Below are 27,963 nucleotides of genomic sequence, written 5' to 3' on the forward strand. Positions count from 1 at the left end.
TCCGGCCCAGCCGAGCCGCCCTGCCGAGCTGAGCCATGCCGGCCGCCGCGCCGCCCCCGCTCCAGCCCGCGGCGGGCTCCTGCTGCCCCTACGGCCACTGCGCGGGTGAGTGCCCCCTTCCCTCGGCCCTCCCGGGGCACATCGCCGGCCCCCGGCCCGGCAGCGCGCCTTGCGGCGGGTCACGCTGGGAGGATCGGGGCGGGCTGCGGGGGGCGTGAGGCGGCGGCCAAACTTCCTCCGCGGGTCCTTGCGCGCCTGTGGGGTCGCGGCGAGCTGGGGGAGCTTTCGGTGGCGTTGGGGCTTGAAGCGGGGGCTCGAGGGGGAAGGGGCGATTCCCGCTTGGCGGTGGGGTTGAGGCGAGGGCTTTGGGAAGGAGGGAAGGCTTTTAAAAAAAAGGAGGTCTCCGAAGGTGTGAATTTGGAGTGGTCATTCCACCGTGCTCCTTCAGTTACTTGTAATTTCGACTAAAGCGAAGCTCCCCTTCCCCATCCCCTTCCCTCGTAGCGGAAACTAACGAAGTGGCCCAGCCCTTGGGTAGCGGAGCGAAAGGCTGCTACCAGGTGGAGAGCCAGTCCCTGTGGCTTCCCGCAGGGGGCCGGGGGGCCGGGCGGTCTGCGCTTCCTTCCCAGGCCGGGAGACCACCCCAGCAGCCGGCCGAGGTACAGCGGCAAGCCTCGAAGCCCTGAGCGCGAAGTCACTGTGTTACTGCTTTGAAAGGCACGCACAGTGTCGGCTATACTGCAATAAAAAGATTGAAGATTACAAGTAACTTGCACTCTCCATAGACGGTGTGAGCCCAGTTTGTGTGGAGTGAGCGCTCGTGGGCTGCTCAGGGGGCCATGGAAAGATTTTAAGCTGTTGCACAGCTGTGTGTTAAAGCGTAGTTAAGGGTGGTGAATTTTCCCTGCAGGTGGAGCTAAGTGGATTACAGGTGCAGGCACAAAGGGTGGCAAGGGCTGTTTGTGTCAGGTGGGGATGCTCTGACATGCGGTAGCCAAACCTCTGGGGAAGAATGCCGGTTGTGCCCTCGTATCCCCTGACTTCTGTAGTTATATTGGTTAAGTTTTCTCCTATTGAATTACAGAACAGATATTTATAGGAAAACTGTTCCATCACTTTTCACTGTGCAGCGTTATCTTCTGCCTTCCTCAGGGAACATTCAGTACACAATGTTAGCAGGACTGGATGGGACACTGATATGAGCTAATGGAACAATTTTCACGTTTCGGACAGAACCTCATAAACTGAAACTTTTGCTGCACTGAATAGGTTTCCTTTTAAACAAACAAACCGACCAACCCCTAGTAATATTCTGGCTTCTTCCTCTGAGTGTTTAGATTGCAGCCTGTGTTTAGGGAGGGGGATAATCTAAGAGTTCAGCACCAAACCTGATTGTTCATCCTGCATGGTTTTGCTACTAGCTTTATGTAGAAATGAAAATGTATGTTATACGCATGTTTGCATGCAAATCTGCCTTCCCACCCCCTTGTCTCCTTTTGCTTTAGCCCCCCCTCCCTTTTTCCTTTTGATGCTTCTTGTATTTTTTGTATGGTCTGAAGGCAGTTGTGACTCTTAGAAATGTTGAAAACCGGCAGAGTCCCAAAACAGTCAGCAAGTGAACCAAGCTTACAAAACCTATTACTGCAACTTTATGTAGTAGAAGTGCTGTTATTACAGCAACTCTGTCGTGGTTTTCTCAAGAGGTGGCTGCATTTTATATTTCAGGAAGCCATCCTGTGGCTGTCTGGATAAAACTGATCCTGCAGAGTTTCTTTCTTATAGTGTAATGGGCATGGATCTCCCTGAAATGGCATGACTCTTTCCATGAAAATTTTTGTGGGAACACATCAGCTAAGAGCTAGCTTCTTGGTAAATCTCCATCTGTGCTTCATTAACCTGAATTAGTTAATTGGACTTAAACTGTCAGCAAAGATAACTTGGTTTTAATTCAAGATATTGGCAGCTGTTCAAGCCTCTGAATTTGAGCTGTGCTAAAGTTACCTTGTCTTTATTGTTGTTTTTTTTTAATACTCAAGTTAATTACCTTGGGCATGGTAACTTGAGTTTGGAATGTATCTTTATCTGGTGGTGTCACTATATGCTTTGTATCTGTCTGCACTGCTGCTTTTTCTAGTCTTGTTCTGCGGAGCTTCACAATTTTGGCATCTACAGGACTTTCAGCATGTGGTGACTAAGGGAAGTTGTGTGGGATTCATTTCCCCATTTCTAAGATTACTTAGCTTAGTTTGTTTTCTGCAGAAACATCTATAGTTTTGTAGAAATTGGGGAAGCCGATGGTCCTCCTGTCTCTTCCAACAGCTCTAGGGCTAATTGAGTTGGTTCCTGTCACTGCTTTTTGTCTTTTCCTTTGACCTGGTGATTTCTGAACATTCAACGATATTTGAAATCAGCATTATATAGACTTTCTTAAATATAATTAGCACCAAAACATTATGGTGACTTTAGCAGACTCAGATCTGATCCAGATCTCACTGAAGATAATGTGAATCTTTTAATTGGCTTCGGTGCAACTTGGGTCAGAGCTGAAAATGTAGTAGTTTAATGAGGTGAATGTAACACTTCTTAACCATATACTATTTTCTAAGTTTTTCTCATTTTCAGGGTATGGGGTCTGTCCCTTTGGAATATTCACCACATATTGGAAACAATGAAAAAAGAAGGTGGAGCTACTACTTCGATAGGTTCTAATATAAATTGGAGTTTTGGTAATGCTTGCAAATTGTTTATCTTGCCTAGCAGTAGTTTGCCTTCACTGCAAATGAAAGTCTGGCACATCTACCATCTTCCCTCTGTTGCTAGTATAGTTTACTCAGTCTAATTATTGTAGGAATGCAAAACAATTATTTATGTCATATTCTTAGAAGAAGCACTCAGTAATCGTTCTGAAAACACCACCTCCCACTCAATCAGTATTGCTAGCCTGTGTATGTACTCCAACTTTTTAGTTTTCTTGTCATCCCAAGTAATGTAGCTAATGGAAATGCTGACAAATGTCTGGTGGTGTGAAAATCCTGATCTTTCTGCTTGTCATCATGCTCTTAGGTCTAGTTTGCTTAGAGTTTTCCCTGAGAAGCCCATTTTATTTTGCATTGATGACTTTGTAATAGATGAGCCTCTGCTGAAAAGTGGTTCTGTGATAACGGGGTTGGAAATTCTACATTGATATGCAAGTTAACCTCTCTTAAACATACTAAGTTCCAAAGAAAACTTTGAGGTAATCAACCCTTTTGCAAACCAGATAGAGAATCAGGCTCTGGCTGGGTCTTTCCTTTAGTTATACAATAAGATTATTGGTAATAAAGTATCTGGAAGCCTAATCAAACCCACAGTGACACCTCTGCAAACTCTCTTTATTTTCATTGGGTTTGCTCAGTTGCAACTGATTAGTCATCAAGTTGAGATTTAGGAAGCTATGCAAATAAAATCTCCCACAAGAAGAAACAAAATCCTGCTCCTTTGACTGAGGCAACGTTGGCTAGTAGGATTAAAAAGCAGTGAAAGCTTACTTTGTGGTGAAACTGAATAATTAATTTGAAATATATGGTAGTTCAGGAGTCAGAAGCGTCAACATGAAAGTGAAACTCCCTGTACAGTGAGCCTTGAGAAACACATGAAGGGCTTTGCCAGATGGATCCTGGCAAATATCACAGTTGTGTAAGATGTTTTTGTTTCCCTCTGTCGGTTCTGTCCCTCTGCTGAAACATTCTTGATGGAAGGTCCTCGCACTGCAGACCTCACTTCTTTTGGTTACTGGGGCAGACCCTAAAGCTGTCAAACTGCAGAAAGCAGCCATGGCTGTTCCCAGTAAAACACACTGCCTGTCATCTTTGAAAGAAATGAAGTAAATGAGTAGTTTCATAATATTCTTTTTTTGGTTTTATGCAGGATAACAACTTAAACTGATCCTCACACCTCCAAAGGCACTGATTCATTTCACGTGCAGTCTTACGTTTCACTTAGTCTTTACAGAGTATGCATCTGTATACTTCTTTAAAGGGCTTTATGCTTGCTTTTTGATTTGCTACCCTTAAAATGTCAGAAAGAAGATAATAAAAGTGGGGTTCTGCTCTAAAAAAAAAAAAAAAAAAAAAAAGTAAAAATCATGGTACTTGTGACTCATTAACAGACTACATGAAATCTTTTACTTTCATCTGCTGCTCTGGGGTGATTCAGTGCAGTTTAACACTAACACATGGCAATAGCCATCTGTGTTTGCTGTAAATATTTTATTTTTTAATTACAAATGGCTTGATTTAGAAAATCTTAAACTGTACAGTGGGGTGACTGTGAGCCTGCAGGAGAAGGAAGTGAACACCTGGGAAGGTAATTTTTGGGCAACCACTGTTGCCAGGTTGGAAAGGGAGTGTAACACTGAGAGAGCAAGCCAGGCTGTCCTGGACCTTGCTGCTCCATCCTGCGGGGAGCTGGGCTGGGAAGGGCCAGGGAAAGCTGCAAAAGAGCGCTCAACATTAGCAAAGGAGAAAGGGGAAGGAGGAGAAAAAAACAAATAAGGCAAGGAACCCCTTGAGTTTATCTTCTTTGAGGAGAAAGAAGGAAAGGTGGCTGCTAAATGTCATCTATCTCTCATGGTTCTCAAACAGTAAATACGGTCACGTGTTGCTGCATGCTGAGCCTCCTACATGCATTTCACTGCGGGGTGGAACGCACAGTGGGGCTGGGGGAGACACAGAGGCACCATCAATTTTCAGAATGGAAAAATCTAGAGCCTGTCTAGCCATAGTGAGAGATCCAATGTTGCCATTGCTCAGTCTCCCGCTCCCTGCTGAAGTCCAGCCAGCTGCAAGGTTTTCCACCAAGGGTGTCCCTCCAGACAGCCCTTCCCATCTTAGGAACTCCTTTGCTGCGGCATTTTCATGCTTTTTGGCTGCTCTGGTAGTCTTTACCGTCTAGCATTTCCCAAAAACTCAGAGGTCTATGTTCCAAAACTGGCAGTGAAAAGGGAGTGAGAGAAAGGGGCAGGGAGACGGGAGTAGAGTCCCTTCCTCCGTAAGAATGGTGTTTATGGGACTGAAAGATTTGGAGATCTCTACTTTCCAGTTTGTATGACATAATGGATGCTTATTCTTAAAAGAAAAAGTTTTTATTCTTAAAAGAAAAAGCAGATATGTTGAAGATATGGTGTATGATGCAAAGTTTTGAAGTCATCTTGCCTGCCCTTATGAGGGCAGGGAGTAGGTCCAAAGGTGTGCATCTCCCATACTCTTGCACTCTCAGAGGAGCCATTAAGGACATTTTCTTTCCTCACAGCTGACACTTTGGCACTCATTTAATGGGACCAGACATATCTGGCGAGGAGAAACTGTAGTTCTGTTAGTGACGTGTGGAACAGAAGGAACCCAACTTGACACATAGCTGAGTTTGCAGGGCTGGCAGTTAAAGGAAAAATAATATTACATGTGAATTTAAGCGTGCTTCATGTGAAATTGTGAAAGATAATGAACTTGGAATCCCAACATACTAATTTTATACGATCTTTTAGGGCTAAAACTTTATATTTATGAGATACAGATGCTATTCTGTTGTTGGGGTTTTTTTCTTTTTTTTTTTGTCAATGAGCCTGTATTAGTTTATCTTTGGTGAATTTAAGGGTGCTGCCTGAGCTGCTGAGTGATTTTTAATTTTCTGCAAATTGGGTTAGACTGGGTCAGCAACTGATCTCCATTACACTAGTGCAAATCAGACATGGATGTCCTGACATGAGTATGACTGAAGATGTCCATTAGGGTAGCAGAAATAACACAGAAATCAAACTGATTCCCTTTTTTAAAAAACTGTTCCTGAAAGATTCCAGGTAATAAATGGTATTTGTAATATTGAACATGGTTTTGTTTTCCTTATGCACCAGTGGCTAATGAAGATAAGAATTTGTGCAAATATCATGATGAGTTATTTTTTTTATGTAATTGGATAAAGTACACTTCAGTCTTCTAAAAACACTTAGATTGTGCATATTTTATTTGGTTTAGTAAACCGTGGTTCTAATACCTTATTATTTACAGTAATATTTTATTGCATAGTGTCTTTTATAACTGCCTTACCATCAAATATATTCTGAACATGTAAGATTTGTTCAATGTATTAAAAAAACCACAACTTCTACAAGGCCAGGTACTTATAATGTAACATTTTTCAGGTTACAAAGTCAAGCCTTTATGACTATTGATTAGCAGTGCTATCCCCCCAACCCATGTTCCTGTGCATTAAGATATAAACATTAATTACACTATCAGATGCTGCTTCCCCCCCCCAGGGTCTCTGGCTCCATCAGTCCATATGATGGACAAAGCTTACTTAATGAGCATCTACTTACTGTTTACCCTGGCTGTTTGTGCCTTTCACTGCATGCTTTTTGAACCCTGCTGTTAATACAGGCTTATTAACTTGTGGGCTTCTCTGTCATGGTTATTGCTACAGCAACAAACATAGATTAGCATCGCTGTGATGCCTGTAAAGAGATGGCATGGACTGCATTCAGTGGGAGTCAAGGTGCAAAAACCAGTCAAAAGTACTTTACTTTGGGGAAGAATGCAGCTTGAGATGCCCAGGTCCTAAATTTTGGGACAATTTAGTGTTATCTATGTGTTGTGTTATCTTGCCTTGTGTCTGAAGTACCTTTTCCACTATATTTTCTTGCAGCTTGAGCACTGAGCAGGTTTGCAGATCAGGTCTCAGGATATTGTTTTGGCCACCAGAACGTAATCCCCTCCGAGAAATCTAGATTAAGTTGATTGCCTTTAAACTCTATGGAATTGGCTGAGAGAAAATTCAGTTCTTTGGGGTTGTGCACTCACTGCCTTACGCAGAGAAACGATTCTTCCTGTATTCTTTCACTATTCACATGGCACAGTCCTGATTCCAGTTTATCTGTAAAAAAGGGTCCACTGTACCCTGGAGTAGACATAGGAAAAACTGGAGGCACTTCTAAACTATTTTGTTTGCAAGGAGGAAGTGAATTCAAGTTATACTGAAGTCTTGATTTTGTCCTGTCTTAATGATGACCTTGCTAATGCTCTCTTCATGTAGTCACCTGTTTGTGTGCATGTAGGTTTTCCTGGTTTTTAAAAAAGAAAAGTCAAGGTGAACTAATATGGTAAGTGACAACAAAAGCAGGTAGATGTTCTTTATGAAGAGCTGAAAGGAGCAGATCATGTGAGGACAGTTCTGTTGTTGGCTCCCAATCCTGTCCTTTTGCTGAAGTTCAGCATCCAGCCTGACTTCCTGACCCACTCTTACTTATTCTCACCTTCACGTTTTACTGCTTCCTTATTACAGTCTCTGTCAGCTTCCACTGTGTCAGCAAAGTTCATAGAAATTGCTATCAGCCAATATCAGAGTTCATAGGAACTGACTCTAACTGTGGCCCTATTTGCTCCATTCCCTGCAGTCTGTCACAGTTCCTTTTATAACTTTGTTTCTCATATCCTTCCAGTCCAGTTCTTCACTAGGTTTCCTTTTTCAGTTTCAGTGTCTGGCCCTGCTACATGCTGGCTGGCTTCTGGACAGTGATACCAGAAAAGCAATGACCCTTTCAGTTCCCTCTCCTACTCCCACCCTTCATCTTCTCTCCCTGCAAGTTCCAGCTCCCCCTCCCAGCTCATACTGCATTGTGTCTCCTTGGCGTTTCCCCAACCAACTACTGTTTTTAATCCTTTTGCCGTACCCTGTTTTAGAAGAAACGTCTAGTCCTGTCTCTTTTCTGGGCCAGTTGTCTTCCAGAACGCATGGGAGGACAGTGACCCCTTCTCCCTAGTCCTGTTTGTCTGTCTCTGTACATGTTTGTCTATAGTCTTAGTTTTCTTTGGTGCCAAAGTCCCCATGCTCCATGTTTTCTTCCAGTCTCCCTTCTGACAGGCCATTTCCGGTCTTCTGGGTTTTCCTTATTGACTCTCCATCTCCGTGTGAGAAGCCCAGCCACCTTTACTACAGTCCCAAACTTTTGATTCAACTGCTCAACTTCCACTTTTCATAGTAACATTACTGTCTTGGCCTGATAGCTGATGGGGTTTTTGAAAGCAACCAGACACTGACCTCCCACCAAAATAGCTTGTACAATACCTCTGAATGCCCCGTTTCCAGAGGTTCCTTTCCTTTGTGACCTGCTCTGTCTGCTCTTGGCCGAATCAAACAGCTCCTACACAGAGGAGCACCGTGGGATTGCCAAGAGGACAGAGAGACAAGCTGTCTTCTCAGTTCTGGTGCTTGAGTCTCCTCTAGCAGTTTCTAACATAGCTGTTATGGGGGAAAAAACCATTTTTCAGACTTGGCTTGAATCACGCTGGGGTCCTCAGGGTTCACCTCTGAGCTGTGTGAGCCTTTGGAGCTTGCTCAGGCTGGAACTAGCAGGGACTGTCCTGCCACGTTTGACACTGTCTCAATCCATTCCTTGTGAAATGTGAGTTTCTTTTTCTACTGAGGATTTTATCTGGACAAAACTGACAGAGTGTGACTACCTTTTTGTTGTTGCTGAAATCATCACCAGTCCTGACTCAAAATCTCTGCACTGAAATCCTGTAAAGCGTGGCAAAGGAGGCAAGGATGAGCGGGAGGGAAGGAAAGAGAGGGTGCTACAGCTGTGGCTCTTGAGAGAAAAAGTCACCAGCAGTGTTTCCAACAGCAGGGCTGTAAATAATGCTCATGTAAAATTTACTTGGTGTAAAAGGATGCCCGTGATCATATTTTGTTTCCGTGTAACTAATTTAGTACATTGAGACTTGTCGTGCAGCTACCTCAGTCTTGGGCACTAATGGTGTGCGCTAGCCATGAAAGTTGCAAAATTTAATCATTTACAAGCAGAGGAGATCAAGATGGCCTGCCTCCGGAGGGCTCAGCTCCATCCCCGAGCCAGCTGCTGATGCACACCGGTAACCCGTGTGAACTACATGCTTGGCAGCTCCGAGTTAGAGGCCAGAGGCATTGTTCACCCTCAAGTACTCTTAAGATACTTGATACTTTGACATGAATTAAATGGTTTGGGTTCCAATTAAGCTTAATTTTTTTCCCCTATGGTCTTTGTTTTGCATGCCCTCAGCAGGCATTGCTAGGGGGTAAGGGAAAAACTGGACATTTTTAGTGCAGTTCTTTCTCTTCCTATTTGAAACAGTGTTTTGTTTATCCTGTGTTGGGACCAATATATCAAAAAGACTACCAGATACATAGTTTCTGTCATGTGCAACTTCGCTTGCATGAAGAATGCTGCTAATGTTTCAGTGAATTTTCACCGTTGCTTTTGTAAGTGGAGGCTTTCCTATTGATCCAAGGCCCTCTGAAGAAATTGCAGGGCTTAAATAACACCATCTTATTCACAGGAAGAAATGCCATAACTAGATCCTATTTCAGTGTTGCCTTCTGTTTTAAATTGTGTTGTAATACTCCTTGTAAAAATTTAATTTCACTGCAACCTGTGACTTGATAGCAGAATTAGCTGCTGGGTAAACTATTCAGTTAATTACTGAAACTCTGAGCTCAAGGAGGAGAGCCAAGAGAGGATGCAAGATGAATGGCAATATTTTAATTAATGAACAAAACCTTATAGACTGGTTAAAGGAAGGGATAAGTTTTGAAGGACAAATGGCAGCAGCACATTTTTAATTGCAAGAATAGGTTGACCTCTGGCAAACCCTGTTACTCTGCCGTTGTAAGGGGTGTGGCCAAGCAATTCCTTAAGATATAGATTGATTAATTGGATTAAGATATAGATGGATTGATTGGAGTACAATTCTGCCACCTCTACAATTTTCTGCTTCCTTAATCTTTTGCATCATCCTGTATATTGATACTTGGTGATACATGAGCATATATAGATAGATGTGTATATGGATAAAAAAAGACAGATGCATGCATCCATCCATATTAACATTTAGAAGAAATATGTGTTTTTGATAACGATTAGCTCTCAGTAAGACAGTAAAAGAAAAAGATGCATTTTATTCTCTGATGTATAATTTGCCAGCGCTCAGACACACTGAAGTGTGTTTCTGATACCACCTCCCTCTTCATTCCTCTCCCACTTGTATATAAATATGGAAACAAGATTTGGAAGCAATATAAATTGTAGCTGTAGGATTTGTATATGTGTGTGACCTTTGAAGGCTTTCTAGAAATGCTTGTTACTGCTTTGTGTGCACTTTCGTGACAGATTGAGACTAGCTTCATGTGTATCAGTTCAAATAAATATAGCATAACTGGAAAATAACAGGAATTATGACTGAAATAGTTGTAACAGCCAATTTAATTTAATTTTTTATTTTATGTAATATATAGTCATTGTGACCAGCCCTTTGACAAAATTTGACAATTTCCCTTTTCTCAGAAAACATTGGGAAATTAATTCCTTTATGCATTGATTTAAGCATTCATGTGACTTCCTTTTTCATCTTAGAAAATCATGCAGCATTATTCTTGTTCCTAAAAGTATTAAATTCTTACATGTGGCTTGTGTCAAACTGTTTTTGGCTAGCGATTCAGCCAGTTTAAAAAGCACAAAACCCCATTCCTGGGTTGTTCTTAGCAATTACATAAAATGCTCTTATTCTGTTAGTTATAGAATTAAAAAATAAACTTGTTATTTCTGTTTAAAGCCAGCCGATTTAGTGAAGAAAGGAAACATAATTGATATTTGGGTAATTGAAACAATCACCAGTGCAGCCAAGGCACTTAAAATGAATGGTTTATAGAAAGGTGTGATAATGGCAGCATAGCTGAGAGAAACATAATCTGCGAGAAAAGTTGTTATTAGTGCCACATTGTTTTTATATTGTACCAAGATTATAAGCAGTAACAATGTCACACACTGTTCCCATAAGCAAGATAATGCTTTGATGACAGTGGGTACGCAAGAATCTGGAAATGTTGATTAAATGCAGAGCTTCAGCAGTTCCTGGTAACCAACATGTTCTGGAGTTGATTTAGATTTCAGAGAATTATTATTACATCAGATTTTTTTTGATTTTTTTTTTATTCTCCCCCATTCAGAGTAGGCTTTGTTCTAGGTGGAATGTAAATACCTGATTGCTGAAAAATCACTAACACATATGTAGTCATCTTTTGATAACAAGAGATCATCCTCAAAAAGCAGAATGAATACAGAAATAACTTGTACAACCACCAAGCATTAGTCACACGTAGCTCTTATATAATGCTTACATCTTCAATCAGTGTGCTGGCGGCTGCGCTTCTTTGTAATATTTATTTGGAGAAGAAGTATCTGTCTCATTTGGCAGAGGAAGAAAATGGAGCCAAGAGTTAAGGGATGTGCTGGGGGGGCGGCTGCGCTTCTTTGTAATATATATTTGGAGAAGTAGTATGTGTCTCATTTGGCAGAGGAAGAAAATGGAGCCAAGAGTTAAGGGACGTGCTGGGGGGCACGCAGCGCTTAGCTGGTGGAAGTATTGCAACTGAGAAGTGTCCATCATTGTACATCAAAGTCACCAGCAGAGCGGAGGTCAGCAGCAGTGTCTCATGTGCTTTCCTGACTCAACCCCTGGCCTTTCAGAGATGCTGGTTTTGAGGCAGAGCGAGTGCGACAGCACTTGTAGTTTTTTCTTTTGTTTGTTGTTCTAGGTGAGGAGGCGTATTTCCTCTTCACTCTGTTGTGCCTTGATGAAAAGGACACATAAAAATACATAGCTTGAAATACTGAAAATGCCTTTTCAGCAGTTGAAAACCAAAATGTAGATAACCCTAGCACCAAGAGGAACGCTCATGCACGCACATTGTCTTTTGTGGATTTGCCCACTGCACTGTGACACTGTAATCACAGTAATGTATGAAAATGGGTGGGATTCTCTGGAAGATAAGTCATTTGTGTATGGGAATTTCCTTGTAATGGTTCACTAAGCATTCTGAGTGCTTTCTTTTGGCTTGGTCCTGTTAGTTTATACATACTAATGTTTGTTCTCAGCTGAACTGCAGGACTATTAAATGGAGTTGGAAGCACTCTGTGATCTGATCTCATTCTGAAAGCTTATTACTTGGGGCTGAAAAGAATTGCATTGTAATGAAGTTTTAATCTTACTAAGTACAAGAAATCAGAGAAGTTTAAGGAGGTGTTTTTATTCTTAGCTTATTGTTGTGTTCATAGACAGTGAATTATATTATCACTTGGTTTGCCCATAGCCATGTGTTCTCTTTTCAGTTCTTCCTTTTCAGAATTACATGTAAAGAATGGTGGTATTCTTTTTGGTTGATGTTCGAAGGTGAAATATGAGAGGGAAAATTGTTAATGTCCCTAGAAGACAGTCAGGACTCAGTGTGATTTGACATAGTTTTTAGAATAAAAACGTCAAACCAAAATATTGGAAAACCAGGACTCCAATTATCAAACAAAATAAGATGGCTTTTCTTTGAGGGAAAAAATAAATCACATTACTATTAAATGTAATTAAAATTTGCGGTAAAATTATAGCAGAAGTAATGCTTTTTAGGAATAATATCATTTAGTTATTTTGTTGTAGAAATCTAGAATGAACGGTCCAGGGAAAGTGAAGAGGAGATTAATAAGAATATAAAGTTGCACACACATAGCTGTCTGGTAGCAATTTTAAGACAGAAGTAATTAGTTTCTTTTACTTCATGCAATGTAATTGTGGAACTTGTTGCCACAGGGTTTACAGAGGCCAAAATTGTAATTGGGTTCAGAAGGGAATCAAGTGAGTTCATGGTAGGCAGAGTCATAAGAGAATGCTAAACAATCTGGATGCAATCCTGGTGCAAGTAAACCCGCTTTTTTGAGGATTTCTGGAACATAGGAGGATTTAGGAGAAGGATCTATTTGTTTCCAATATTACTGGTTTTTTTAATAGCACCGAGTGCATTTACATTTTCTCACAAACTTGAAAACTTTTGTAGTTGCACATATATGTAGTTACTCCTTACTGGCAGTTAAAGTCCTTTATAAGCATTGAGTGCTCCTACTCTTACTCTTGAGGTCACAAACACAGATATGTAGAAAACTATTACTCGAAAGATCTGATGATGCAAACTGAATAATATGCCTGCTCTTTATTTGCTTTAGGACGCCGAGGCTTCTTTGGCCATTCGTCCCACAATGCAAGCTCAAAAGTAAAAGAGAGGAAACTTCAAGGGTCTTGCCCTCCTGTTGGTCATGGAAACTATGGAAAACCGTGTTTGAGTGAAAGCAGTCATAGGTCCCCATTTTTTAATCCCCATAATGGTTTTCACACGATACATTCAGAGCACAGTCCCGTGAAGCCAAGGATTATTACGGTGGTGAAACCTGGTGGACACACACTGAGAAGAATAACCTTGCTTCTCAACAGGAGATCAGTCCAGACCTTTGAACAGCTGATGGCTGACATTTCAGAAGCTCTGGGATTTCCACGCTGGAAGAATGACCGTGTGAGAAAGCTTTACAATTTGAGAGGTAGAGAAATCCGAAGTGTTTCGGACTTCTTCAGGGAAGGTGATGCATTCATAGCTATGGGTAGGGAGCCCCTGACTTTGAAGAACCTGGAAGTAGTATTACAAGAACTTTATCCTGAAAATCCTTATGCTGCCAGTGCTGCCATTCAGCAGAACGAGGAGCAGTCCCAAAAACTGAAGAGCAGGCTATATGACAAGGCTTCGAAAGTGGACAGTGGCTTTGATGAGACAGAAATTACCAAGAACTGCAGCGATGCTATGTCGCCCAAACTGGTAGCTGGGCGTGAAGGAAAAAGTCAAGCCAAGACAAAGCAAGAGGAAAAAATGAGAATAAAAAAAAAGTGGACTAGAGAGAGCTGGGGTGGTGAGCAAGGAGTGAAGCCTTCTAGAAAAGCCCGAGAAAGCGAAAGGTACCTTGACCGCGAGAGGAGCCCTGAGGAGGGATTAGAAGACAGTTCAGAAGAGGTGGTGAGGTGTGAGAAGTGTGAACAGGAAAGGCAGGCCAGACAAAGGTTACAAAGGGAAAGGCGGGCTGAGGCCTCATTTGAAAACAGAGACCTGAATGCAGGTGCATGTCAGAGGTACCACGTAGAAAGAAATGCAAAAATCAGGAATTGCCGAAAATCTTCAGAAACTTGTCTGGAAGGTGAGGAAGTTGTTTGGAAAGATAATGGCTGTAGGAGGACATGGAAGCCCCTACATAGGAATGTTAACGAAGGGCTAGAGAAGCAAAAAAGGAGCCTTGAGAAGGAAAGGGGTGTGGAGAAACATGAAAACCACGGGAAGGAAGTAGTAAAAATCAAGAAGAATGCTGTAGAAGGGCTGCAGCTAACTTGTGAAGTGAAGGAAGAGAATGGAAGTAGCTGTGTAATGAGCCAAAGTGGTTGGCTAAAGAAAGATACTCCGAGGGATGCTGAGAAACCATCTAAAACACATAGGGATGGCAGAGAGGGACAAAGAGCTAAAGAGGAGGGTGCCAGAAGAGAGGGAAATATCATACGTAGAGAGAGTGACATGACACGGCGAGAAAAAACAGGGGACCGCAGACTGAATAAAGAAGAAAACAAGGCTCAGGGATTGGAAAACACAAGCCGGAGGCATGCCATTAAAACCAGAACTGATGTGGAAAAACACTATGAGATCGGCAGAACTATTGGGGATGGGAACTTTGCAGTGGTGAAAGAATGTCGCCACTGTGACTCCAATCAGATCTATGCCATGAAAATTGTTGATAAATCCAAGCTGAAGGGGAAAGAGGACATGATGGAAAGTGAAATTCTGATTATTAGGAGTCTCTCTCATCCTAATATAGTAAGCTTAATTGAAGTGTATGAGACAGAAGCTGAGATCTACCTAATCCTAGAGTATGTCCCGGGAGGAGACTTATTTGATGCAATCATAGAAAGTGTGAAGTTCACAGAGCATGATGCTGCTGTCATGATCACTGACCTGTGTGAAGCACTGGTTTATATTCACAGTAAGAACATTGTCCACAGGGACCTCAAACCAGAGAATCTTTTGGTAAGTATTGACAAACAAATTACATGTTTGCAGGAGCTGAATTTATTTTCCTTTTAGCTATGGATCTTTGAATATTTTTAAGCAAATACTATGCAGAGATAATGTGCTGTGGCAGGACTGCTTGGAAAAATGGATACAATTTTGAAGTGAAATTACCATCAGTTTGCTTCATGTAGAACTGCTGTGCATTGCAGATAGCAGTGCTTGCAGATAGAAATTCAGATAAAAATGACCTGGCTTTCACCGGTAGTGAACATTTGTATTTTTTTTGAAAATCAGGCCTGTTACTTAATATCTGACTTTTAGGTATGCAAAGATGATTTTTTTTTGTATGAGGCATGCACTGAATCGTAAGGCGTCTTCCTTGCAGACCAAAATTTATTAAAATTGCTAATTTAGCTTATTTATTTGGTGGAATTTTTGTCCACTGCAGTCACACATCTTGCAGAATGCTGTGCTAGTCCTCTACTGTAGCGATTTCTATCTTGTGACAATTTATTTTCTTAGGAGCAGAAGTATGATGCAGTTGATTGAAATAATCTGACAGTAAAATCTGAGTGTTTTGGTGAAATACAGCACTAAAGTCAGCTCAAATACTAACTTCATGCCAAAGAGGAAGGTTCTTTTTTCCATCACATTTCTGAGGCTACATTCTTTGCATCCAGTGCTGAAGTCAATAGACTTACTCACATGTGTGATATGCATAGAAACGTCTGCAGTATTGATACTTGACAAGACACCCATTGTAGAACACTAACAGTAGGCAATTCTCCCTTGCTAATCGTGTATCACACTCTTGTACTAGTGTTCCAAGTTTCCTGATAGATAGAAACCAAATATTTGCCAGTCTCTAAGAAATCTGATTTGATCTGCTGGTGAAAGATCATAGTTAGCCAGAAAAAAATATAATGAATGATTTAGTCCTATGTGCCATTCAGTTCTTTAAGGGAATTACTTTTGGGAAGACATCAGTGTGAATTTCTGGAGAAAAGCAGCAGTGTAGCCTGTAGGACATGCAGAGGTTGAACAAAGCTGGCCCTGAGTGGTTTGCTCCCAAACTTTTTGACTAACCACTATCATCTATACTAGGTCTTGCTATGCATCCTGCTTAGTCTGATGACAATCCTTGGTATGTGGTCTGTGTGTAAATAAAAGATGGCGAGTGCAAGTGCCTGGTTTGCAGGAATAAGTAGGCTTGTAGGCCCAGCCTTCATGACTCATTCTGCCATTAGAAAAAAACTTCACTTAAAACTGCAGGGCTTTTCCCAGAAGCTAATTTTCCATTATGAACCAAGCTCTGTCTTTCCTGTTTGCTAAAAACAAACCAGTGCATGTGGAACACCTGAGACCAGATGCTCCATTTCCCTCTATAATATGTAATCATCACAGTGATGAAGATAAACCAAGAGAGGCAAGATACAGGTCTGTTATGGTTGTTTTCACATTTAGCTCACAGCACTGCAAAACAGATTGCTGGGCAGTGGCGAAGTTACGTAGCACTGAAATAATCACATTGCCCATTCTGACAGTCAGAAAATACTTTTCAGGGACAGACTGGCCCCCAGCCTGTAGGTATTTTCTCATACAAGAACAAGTGTTACTCAAACACTATGGGAAAGAAACTTGTACCTGTTCCAGTTTCACTTTGCTGCTCATTGGCTGTGAACACCTATATTAGGTATCATTTACATGAGGCATCCTTTTGAAAAGTTAGTCTGGTCAACAAGCCAAATGAGTTTGTAAGCTCTTGATATGTTGACATGTTGGGTAGTTGGATAGCCCACATACTATCGTATAAGCATCCCTATAAATAAAGGCCATTTGAGCAAGATTCTGGCTTTTCTTACTTTTTAACATGCTGCCTCTGACTCCTCAGGGACTGGAGCAGTAGCAGCAGAGCACGAAGAAGACTGCCACTAGTCTTGATGTCAGCCAGTACTGAACAGTAACAAACGGTATTGAATCAAATTTCATGGGTTCACCTGCTGTTGGTGGCTCAGGGGCTGGAGGCAGCCTTCTGTAGAGGAAGCGCGGTGCTGCAAGATCCTGCAGGGATGTCCTTGATTGTGGTATACCTCTCGCTTCACATTCCTAGACTACGGATGTTTAAGTTTGAATTATTCTCCCTAGACTTTCTTGGTACACAGAGGACAGAAACAGATATCTGCTTTTAGGTTGTCGACTTGTTTGTCCTACTTTGGGGTCTTCTTTTAGTTAGGTGGATCTCGTCCTTTTTCTTGTCAACAGTTTTTCTGTAACCCTTTAGAGCAAATGGGAAATGGAAGGGAAAAGATCTTTCGTCTATTTTACTAAGGAAATGCATTTGTCTCCTGTAAACCTGCTTTGTCCTGTTCCTAATGACTTCTGAACATACTGGCTAAGTTTCATTGGAGTTGACAGAGCAGCAGCAAAGCGGGGAAGAAAATATTTCCATAATCTTCACGAAAACAAGCAGCTGGAGAAAGAAGGAAACCCCTTTCTGTCCCTACAGAGGAAAAGGTGGAAGTACACTTTGATGTCTAGTGAATTGCAAAATTATTGACACAGGAGGGAGTTGGAAACTTGATTTAATTATTAGTTCACTGCACTACTGTTCCTCTTATGGCACTGTTCCCTACTTATAAACTTCTGTAACAGTCCACCATCATTGTTTTTTGGTTTTCCCTCTCTCTCTTTCACTACTGTGTCTGCTCACAAGGATGAGACTCTTTGCAGCGTAACTGTGAGGCAGAAGGGTGGTGACTTGCGCTACAAAAACAAAATCTGTTTGACAGCTGGTATGAAGACAGCTGCTCTGACTCCCTCCCATCTGCTAACAGAATCACCTCATTTAGGGCTAGGTGTTCAGCAGGAAAACCTTTGCTACCAAGGATGAGCAATGTGGTGTGTTTGGTCCTACAAAGGAAGCTAGTCAGTTTTTTAATGCTGAAGGAGCAGAATTTTCTGGCCAAGGGCTTTAGCTAAGGGGCTGTTTAATTCTGCAGTTGCTGGCTTTTCTTGACCTGTGCATGAGAAATTAATTTCAAAATGTGGTGTTCTTCCAGGCTATAGCTGTGGAAGACACAAGGTCACCTCCTTGTCCCCCTTAGGAGGAAAGATTGTATTTGTGATGGTATGCTTATCTTTTTTTATGCTTCCCAAACATACGAATGTGGTTATTGTTCAACACTCAGCTTCCTAAATAAGTGTTATAGCTTTTTATTCATTTGAGCTCTTTTCCTTTTTTCTCTTCTCTTTCGGTCAAGTTTTCATGAGCACTTTGAGTGCCTTTCTGTCCTTTAACTTTGCTTTTGTGATACTATTTACATGTACACAAAGCACTGTCTGAGATTTCTGAGTGTATTTGAATTAAAATCCTGTTTAACCAGTTACCTGTCAAGAGCTTTCAGTATGATAATCCTACATAGGGAATTTTCTGTAAGGTTTTTCATAGAGAATCTTCTAGCTAGCAGGGATGTCTGAAACTTAAAACACGTAAGCAGTGCTTTTTCTTCAGCTCTATCTGTTTCAAATATACAAAACATGACATGGGGTAGCTTGCTTTCATGATGTCTAGAAGAAGAACCTGTGCTACCACATATATGTGCATACAGAGATATTAATCTATAAATCATAATCTTAAACACCCTGATAGATTTCACAAGGTAGATATGAAAAGAAACAAGTGCATGAAGTAGCGGGAGTCATCAACAGACAGGCAAAAAGGACGATATCAATTTATCCCTTCTTTGACGGTGAACTTGGCTTTGTATTAGTGTATTATAATTTTCTGGATGTATGGCTGGGATAGCTAGAAATCCTCAGATAGTATTCTAATATCCTGCTCTGGCATCTGTATTTGAGAGGGTAGCGAGCAATTCTGTCTGCATTAGTCCAAGAGTACCAGATACTGGCTTCCCTTGCAGTTGAAGTACGTAAGTGCAGTTGTATGACCTAAACTGACCGTCTATAGAAAGTGTACTGAATACAGGTCTTTCTTATCTCATTAACTCTACAGGCATGTAAGACAAGGCAACACTCTTAAATGGACTTTTGGAACCATTCTTTGTAGTGTTGAATGCAGAAAGAGTAATAGCTGTCTTTTAGGCGTCACTGTAAGGCTAGTACGTTCATTTAATGTTACCGTATGTGCTTTATTCTCACCATTTTACAGAGCGCATACTGCAGATGTCAGAGGCTAGATTTTTCTTGAGCAGGTTGTTCATTTCTGTGATGCTGCTGTGAGTAAGTAGCCGTGGCCTCAGGAAGGAATAAAAGCAACCTGAGAAGCTTTTGTTTCTACTGTGAAGCTTATTTGCATGCTCAGTGTGATGCCAGGTGATGGAAAGGTAGACTGGAGAGTACAAAGTTGGGGATGAAGGGAATGCTTACTCTGCCTGAGCTGACTTTGAGTTATTTTGAGCAGAGTGTTAGTGAAGATGCTGAGGAGTTCTGGGTTGAGGTTTTCAGGCGGGCTGACAGGTTACATGCTGTCTTTGAAATGATTGTCACAAAGCTGTGAAAATATATCTACGGTGCATGCTGTTCCTACCTGTTCAGTTGTTAAATAAAATGAAAGCTCAGTGGGTTTGTCCTGGAAGAACAGATGATGCAGTGTTGCCACCTTGTGCTGTGGTGAGAGATAAGGAGTCTGGCGTCCTGATAAAAGAAAAAGTGTAACACTGTGTTTTTACAAAGCAAGACATTTCCTGCTGATTTTAGGATTGGGAGTAAGAGCAGTGTGTTCTCCACCCTCCCCACCCCCACTGCTGGTTTCTAAAAATGTATATAAACGTTTAAGTGTTATTTATCTGAATACAGTAGCATGCAGGGTATTAGTTGAAATTCCATTTTCTTATATCATCTTAAAAGTTTTATTTATATGATAGGAAAATAAATTCAGGTTTATATTTTCATAGTGCATATAAAATTGAGCATTTCAAGTGTGAGGCTTTGTAGCTTTCTACCACTGACCCCTATTGTTAGATTATAAATCCTGTGGATACATGCTGCTCTAGGAAGTAACTGTTACCTTTGTAATTTATTTTTCATTTTTGTTAGCTTGTTGTGTCCACAGTGCATTGTGGCAAAAAAAACCCACCATCATGAAGCTGACTAGTGTAACAGAGAAAATGGCTGTGCCATTTTAGCTTTCTCCTGCAGAAGTTTTGACTACATGATTGTAGTAAACTAAGTTTCATAAGGAAAAATATTTTTTTCTTAGAAAACCAGAGAAAGACCTAAAATGTTTTGGTTCATCACAACTAGAAGAGTGCTTATATTTTCTATAAAGAAGATAAAAATGGATTAGCAGGCTGTAATGTATTATAAAGTAATACTTTTTTCTTTAAAAAAAAAAGAAAAGAGAGACAAAACCCCGGACTTTTTGCTTAATGGAAACTGCATGAGTGCTTACAGTTACTAGAAAGATGATAAACGGGGATTAGTCACCTGTAATATAGGAGGAAATTTTGTCCCATCTGTGCCCTTAGTTGTCTTGTAATAGAGACTAGCTTGAATTTTTGGCTTTCTAAAGCACTGTCGGATAGCAACGTATGAGTATGCACGGCATATACCTGTTGCATTATACTCCACTTTGTCCATTCAAAAGCAGGGTGAAGATTTCCTTGGCTTTCTTGTAGACATTTTAGCTGCTGATCTGTTCCTCGTAGTCCCAGAGACAGACCATTTTTCATTTAAAGCAAATTCATAACGCTTTTTATCTCTTAAAGGATATTTGAATATCAGTCACCAGTGTTATGAATACTCATGTGTTTAATTATATTGCTACATTCTTCATGACTTGGCCTTTTAATACAGAATCATAGAATGGTTTGGGTTGGAAGAGACCTTTAAAGGTCATCTAGTCCAAGCCCCCTGCAGTGAGCATCTTCAACTAGATCAGGTTGCTCAGAGCCCTGTCCAACCTGACCTTGAATGTTTCCAAGGACGGGGGATCTACCACATCTCTGGGCAACCTGTTCTGGTGTTTCACCACTGTTATCGTAAAAAATTTCTGCCTTATATCTAGTCTGAATCCACCCTCCTTTAATTTAAAGCCATTACATCTTGTCCTGTCACAACAGGCCCTACTAAAAGGCTGTCCCCATCTTTCTTATAAGCCCCCTTCAAGTGCTGAAAGGCCATGGTATGGTTTCCCTGGAGCCTTCTCCAGGCTAAACGATCCCAAGTCTCTCAGCCTTTCCTCATAGGAGAGGTGTCCCATCCCTCTGATCATCTTTGTGGCTCTCCTCTGGACTCGCTCCAACAGGTCCATGTCTCTCTTTCCTGTTCTGAGGACTCCACCACCAGACTCAGTGCTGCAGGTGGGGTCTCACCAGAGCGGAGCAGAGGGGCAGCATCACCTCCCCTGACCTGCTGGCCACACCTCCCTTGATGCAGCCCAGGATAGGGTTGGCTTTCTGGGCTGCAAGTGCACATTGCCAGGTCATGTCCACTGTTTCATCCAGCAGTATCCCCGAGTCCCTCTGCACAGGGCTGCTCTCAATCCCTTCATCCCCCAACCTGTATTGATGCTGGGGGTTGCCCTGACCCAGGTGGAGGACCTTGCACTTGTCCTCATGAGGTTCACACAGGCCTGCTTCTCGAGCTTGTCCAGGTCCCTCTGAATGGCATCTCGTCCTTCAGGCATGTCAGCTGCACCCCCCAGCTTGGTGTTGTCTGCAAACTTGCTGAGGATGTACTCTATCCAACTATGTCACTGACATATTTTGTTTCTTAAAATAATGTTTCATTAACTGCATTAGAAATTAATGCTAAAGACTCATGCATACAAAATTAGAATGGGGAGAAGTGTTTTGATTACTTTCCAGGTGGATGCAGGAGATGGGAACTGCTGAAAAGACCCATTTAGAAGGATGTTCTGCAGGGTTCCATTTCTCCAACTCTTACTGTGTGATGACTGTGACTCATTTATTATTTGCGTGGCAGCAGATAGAGTAACAGAGCAATTTGCAAAGAAAGTAAAGCCTTGGTTTGTTGGGGGGGTTTTTGTGTTTTGGGTTTTTTTTTGTGTTAGACCAGTATGATGGAGATATTTTTCAAGTGACGCTGTAAAGTCAGTAGCTTGCTTGGGAATACCGCATTTAAGCGGACAGATACCCACAGCATTCTTCTTTGCTTTCCCAGGGGGAAGGAAAAGTTTACTTTCCCAAGAGGAAATAATAGCATTTAATTGACTCTTGGTTATTTTTTGTCTTCCTCCTTTTAATTTCTTGGAAATTACAGTGTGCCAGAGTTTGTAAAGCAAAGGTTTCTTTTCCCATTATTGCTTGTCCTCTTAATTATATGTACCCTCTTAATATATGGGGGGGGAAAACCACTTTCTGAATACTGTTTATCAAAATACTGTTTCCATTTGATGTTGCTTCACTTGAAGGTGCTATTATTAGAATGTCTTACTGTTTATTATTAACTACTTCCTTTATCTTTTGCTGTCTTAAAATGCACCTGGACTAAATATATGTATTTTTCATTGCATGTAGGTTCAGCATAATGCAGATAAATCTACTACACTGAAACTAGCAGATTTTGGCCTTGCAAAGCAGGTTACGAAACCTATATTTACTGTGTGTGGGACACCAACGTATGTTGCCCCTGAAATACTTGCTGAGAAAGGTGAGCATATATATTCATAATTTGTTGTGAATCATACAATTACTCTGAACTTTCTGATCATGGAAATATTCCAGAACATTTCAACCTCCTGATACGTCTTTGCAGGGTAGGAGGTTGGCTAGCAGCGTAATCTGTGAGAGGAAATGAAACCTTTTAGCTTTTGACAAACAGAAGCATGACATCAGTCATGTTTGCATTATTAATGTCTATGGTAATATAACAATGTTTTCCAAGCAGCCAAACCAAAAATATCATAGATAGTCATGGCTGGTGTGGGGAAATGAGCAAGAGTTCATGTTGCAACCTGAGGGTGGTCAGCCCCATTTGATGACCATAACCCAAACGGCTTTCCAAGGCCCCTAATGATGCAGAAACATTGTGAACATATATGTTAAACTGAAGTAACAGGCCAAAACGTGTTTTGCCTGAGAAGAAATTTTGGAGATTTCGTAGCCAAAAAGATTCAGACCTGGAAAGGAGTCAGTTTTGTTGATGACTCAAGTATAACTATTTCTGGGTTCTGTGGAGCTGGGTTGCACGTCTCCAGTTATATCCAATTTCAATGGAAACTTGGCAATTTCTTAGTGCTTTTTTGAAGGGAATCTGAGGAGGACTATTTTAGAAAAACACGCTGTGTTTTCTTGATTAGGCTGCAATTGACACTGGCCTTGTGAGACAGTGTTTGTGAAACATGTTGAAGAGAGGCACTTGTGAGAGCTGTGGTTATTACCAGGCAGAGCAGTTCAGCTTGTAAGTGTGGTGTACCAGCCACTTATTCTTCTGCTGACCTCTTCTCTCTGAGAAACTGAGCAGAGCTGTGTTCCTTGGGAAACAGAATGAAAAGGAAACAGCTCCCTACCAGTTGTAAGTTGTCTTTCTGAAAGAGGACTTTTGGTTTGTCTTTTCTTCCTTAGGCTACGGGCTCGAAGTAGATATGTGGGCAGCTGGTGTGATCCTTTACATTCTGCTCTGCGGATTTCCCCCTTTTCGCAGTCAGGACCGTGATCAAGAAGAACTGTTTCAGATCATACAGCTGGGTCACTACGAGTTCCTTTCCCCATACTGGGACAATATTTCTGCAGGTAAGGTTCAGCATATATAGCAGATCTGAGAAGTGACGGACTTCTTCCTTAGGGTGGGAAGAACTCCCTTTTGTTCAGGACAGTGAGCTCAATGAAGTTGAGAGTGTCTCACAGGTCTCTTTTGGGCGATTCTGTGTTTGCTTTAAATGTGAATTTAGTCCTCTGGTGGTATCGAAGGCTGCGAGTCAGCATATTGGGTCTGACTGATTTAGTGGATTGCTCCCGTTCTGAAGCAAGAGCAAGGGTTTTCCTCACCTTGCTTATGTGAATTGTCCCTGTAGAAAAAGGTACCAAAACAATCTCCAGGGTTATGGTAGATTGTAAAGAAGTATGCTACACAGACGTCCAAAACTGAGAATGAAACCCTTGCTCTGCAGAACACAGTGTGGATTTTCTATTGAGATCAATAGGGTGGTAGGTTTTTTTCCTTCTCACGGGCTAGTACAGTGTCTTTTGTGAACTCTTCAAAATCAGAAACCCTAAAAACCCTCTCTCCGTATACATTCTTTTAAAGAACATGCTTAACAGTGATCTACGACTTTTATGCTCCTTGTAGGGTGAGATAGCCAATGCTATTTCCTATGAATCTGAACACTTAGCCTTATGCTTTTAGCATGCTTTCAAGATTAAATTCCCTTCACTTTTTCCTCCCTTTAGGAAGGGGAGAATGATATCAGGAAAAGATATGCTGGAGATTTAACATCTCTTGTCACTAGTTCTAAATCCAGTTGTTAGAATATCTTCTGGGTATAGTCACAAAAGTCTCTAGGGTAAAACTAATAAAAAATAAGAAGGACATTTTGTGTATGTATAACTGTCAGCATCATCACATCACTGTTCCTTTCCCTCTTCTCCTTTTCTTTCTTTCACAATAGCAGCAAAAGACCTCATAACCAGGCTGTTGATAGTGGATCCCCAGAAGCGCTACACAGCACGCCAAGTACTTCAGCACCCTTGGATCAGAACAGCTGGAAAAAATAACAGCCGAAATTTACAGCGGGAAGTGACAATAAATATTGAACGTCATTTCCGGGCCCAGCGCCGAAAGGAAGTTGCTGATGAGGACACATGAAATCTCTTCAAGCTCGTTTTGTCATCATCTATTGATTAACAAATTATTTATGTTTTCTTTTCTAAATGAATTGGGCCTTTAGTGTATAGCTGTTACTGGCTATTGCCATACCTTTTTTTGTTGTTGTTGTTTGGTTCTGAGATTCTGAAGAAAGACAGAGATTAAATTTGCATCCACCTCCCTCTGATGTTACTTGGGAGTCTCTCTGTTGACAGCATAGATATTTCCTGGAGGGTCCCTATTATTTTTCTTTAAATATTGACTTGGGCTGTTACATTACGAAATGTATATCTATTTTAGATGAGAAATGTTTGCTTCTATGGCTGGCCCTAGTGAGGACTCTTCTCTTGTCTTTTTTTATATGATATCTTCCAGGAGTTTTGTGTTTATAATGTTTTGTGTTTATAATGTTTTCAAAATAGCTGTCTGCATACACATCCTAAACTAATTCACTAAACTGTCTTTTCACCATATCCTGCTAGCAATGGAGAAGGTGAAAGAATAAAAAAAAGTAAATATATTATTTAGCTGTAGGGTACGTTAAATAAGCAGCAAGATACTATTTATTAAATTGTGAAAGAAGAAAAATCCTTATAGACTAAATCAGCTGTTTTATGATATCTCATGTGGCAACATCTTTCTTGGGATGTTCTCTGGGCCATCTGGTAATAGGTGGTACAATGTTTCTGTTAAATGATGGTGGTGCCAAGTAATATGGCAGTTTCGTTTGTGAGAAGAGCTGGGAAGACACCATGGCTGATATCTTTTCAAGACTGCAATAACTTTCAAAGAGCTTTTCTTCCTACTCTGGGAAGCAGGAAGTTAAGCAGTTCTAAGGGACCTTTGGTTCTTTTCCCAAAGGTGTATTTATGAAAAGATAAGCTTTTTTTTCGTGCTGATTTTTTTTCTTAGAGGCCATCCACATGCATCTGTGATTCTTCTATGCTGATGGAGAAGAGATAGCTGGGAAGCTGGTTTTGTGACTTAAGTTATCCTTGCCTTCATGGTTCCCCTTTCATCAACACACTTCACAGCTGAACTGCCTCTATACACTTTTTCAGTGTAGTTTAGCAATTGTTTGATCCTCCCCGTGCCCCCCCCGCCCCGTTGCCTTCCCTAGGGACTCTTTCTCATTGCTTCCATGAGAATGGGCAATGGGTTGAAATTACATTAAAATTCAACTTGGGGAAAAACAACAACTTGTTGGCTATGGAAGGGTCTCCCAAGGGAAGTGTCAGATGCTTTATTGCCTGTGTTTTTTATAATTTGATTGGATGCAAATTAAAGAGATCCTGGGGGAGGGAAATACAGTCCTGAGAAAGGCCGTGACCTAGAACAGCTTTTAAATCTCAGAATTTTTGGTTAACTAGTCAAATCCAAAAAGCACTTGAGTTTTCTGTTTTATAATTCTTTATCCATGAGTTCCATGTGCTAGCAAATAATATTGACGTTAAAATATCAGTGGTATTAGCATTGAATTCATAGCTTGTAGAAATGAGTGAGGGTATTTTAAAATTGCAGAGCTGCTGCTCTGCCTATGTATTTCATAATGAGAAATGTCAGAAACATTTCAGAATCAGTAGAACATTTTCAGAATTATATGAACCAGAATATTATTTTTGGTGAGTGCTAATATTTTGTGTGGACTTTCTGAATTACCAAAAAGTGTGGGGTACTGTCATCATGTTTCTGTTTCAACTTGTAACTGTTTTGCTGCAAGAATGATATATGAAACTAGGGACAACTTGGCTTTTAAAGGAGAATTGCACTTTCAGTTGAACTGGCTTGTTTTTAATAGATATTGGAATAAGACTTGCTATGGAGTTCAAGCATCTGTGAAACGAACCAGTCAAATCTTTACTGTATGCCCAAGTAGTATCTATGCGGTATGTCATGCCTTTGATTTAGAGGCCCTAAGTCAGGAAGACTTCCCCTCTTCCTGAAAATAAGAATGGATTTAAGTGCTTTCCTGAGTTAAGACTATGTGTAACCTAGTATTCTAAAAGTGTTATGTGGTCTTTGAGTACCAGTAATAACTTCTCCTCTGTTAATTTAAGTCTATTTTGGATAGGAAACTGTGGTAAAATAGCTTCTGACTTGCAATATTATATTTTGTAATTATCATATTTTTAATATAGTTACTTAGGAATAAAGTTTGAAGTGACAAAAATAATATTTTATCAGTAGTGAATCTGACAGTTCGGAGATTGTGTTACAAGTTGCCTTTTTCACCTCTAAGAACTTGTCTACAGCCTTATTCATAGCGCCGAAGACAGAGAATTTGCTTGTAATGAATATAAAAGTAATTATTTTTTCAAATATTTTGTTTTTCTCTCAAGTTCTCTGGGTCCCAGGCAGACTAAACACGGGCTGTGCTGAGTACTGTCACTGCATTGCATCTTTAAGTACAGGCAGTGCTGCGGGACTGGTTTGTTGCTGTTGCTAGTAGACATGGCATTAAGCCCTCCTTCTTCAGGTTGGACGCTGAAAAAGCTTCCAGGTGCTGCTTCTCAGGGTTTTTGCCTCTATCTTTCTCTCTCCTACGTAGATTTTCCTTTTTTCTCCCGTTGTTTCTAGCATTCTGGCTCTGCATCTGTGCTGCTTTAAGGAGTCCAGGTCCCCAGTCATCATGGTTTAAGTGGCTTGAAGCAATGAGAACACCTGTAGGGTTTTGGAGAGCTCAGCCTCAAGCATTGCTTGCTGACGTTGGAAGTTAATAAGATTAGAGAGGACTCGGACAAAAAAGGTGAAAATCCCTTATTGGTCTCAAAGATCTCCAGTGTCCCCGCGTCTCCTACTGCCTTTTCTCAAGCTTTTCTCTTCCCACTGTATGACATTTCAGCACAGACCTGATCTTTACTCTCTTTAAGACAGGTTATAATACATGAGCCAATTTCCCACTCTTGGGGAGAGGATTTCTGCTGTTTTTACTTCCTTTCCTGAGATTTTTCTTATGATTGCTGTCTCCTTGGACTCTGGAGTCATCTTCCCCTTATGCTTGCATTTCTTGTTTGGTTCCTTTGTCTACAGGAAGTCTGTGGGAGCTCAAAGCTGGGGAAGATTGAAGTCTCACAGAGAGTAAGTTTTTGCTGATTCATTAGGAAGAAGAAATATCCCTCCTTGCCCTTCATTAAATCTTTGTGATTTAGACTCTCATATGGCCTTATATTCCACTAGAAGTAAAACAAAGTTACTGCGTCCCTAGCTCATTAGATACTAACAATGAAGAAAGTCAGAATATACCACCAA

At 41.1% G+C, this 27,963-nt stretch overlaps 1 protein-coding gene across 2 annotated transcripts; it reads left to right on the plus strand.

Moving 5' to 3' along the window:
- Window positions 1–9: 9 nt before the first annotated feature.
- DCLK3 (doublecortin like kinase 3) lies at window positions 10–27,963 on the plus strand. Of its 2 annotated transcripts, none has more exons than XM_037386681.1 (5): window positions 10–105; window positions 13,055–14,943; window positions 22,428–22,560; window positions 23,475–23,642; window positions 24,518–27,963. In XM_037386681.1, the coding sequence occupies exons 1-5, from the start codon at window positions 36–38 to the stop codon at window positions 24,712–24,714; spliced, it is 2,457 nt and encodes an 818-aa protein (XP_037242578.1). In that variant the 5' UTR covers window positions 10–35; the 3' UTR covers window positions 24,715–27,963. The 2 variants fall into 2 exon arrangements, with proteins under 2 accessions (XP_037242578.1, XP_037242579.1); XM_037386682.1 differs by having other exon boundaries at window positions 24,521–27,963.

Source organism: Falco rusticolus, chromosome 4, assembly GCF_015220075.1.
Source record: "Falco rusticolus isolate bFalRus1 chromosome 4, bFalRus1.pri, whole genome shotgun sequence".
NCBI lineage: Eukaryota > Metazoa > Chordata > Aves > Falconiformes > Falconidae > Falco > Falco rusticolus.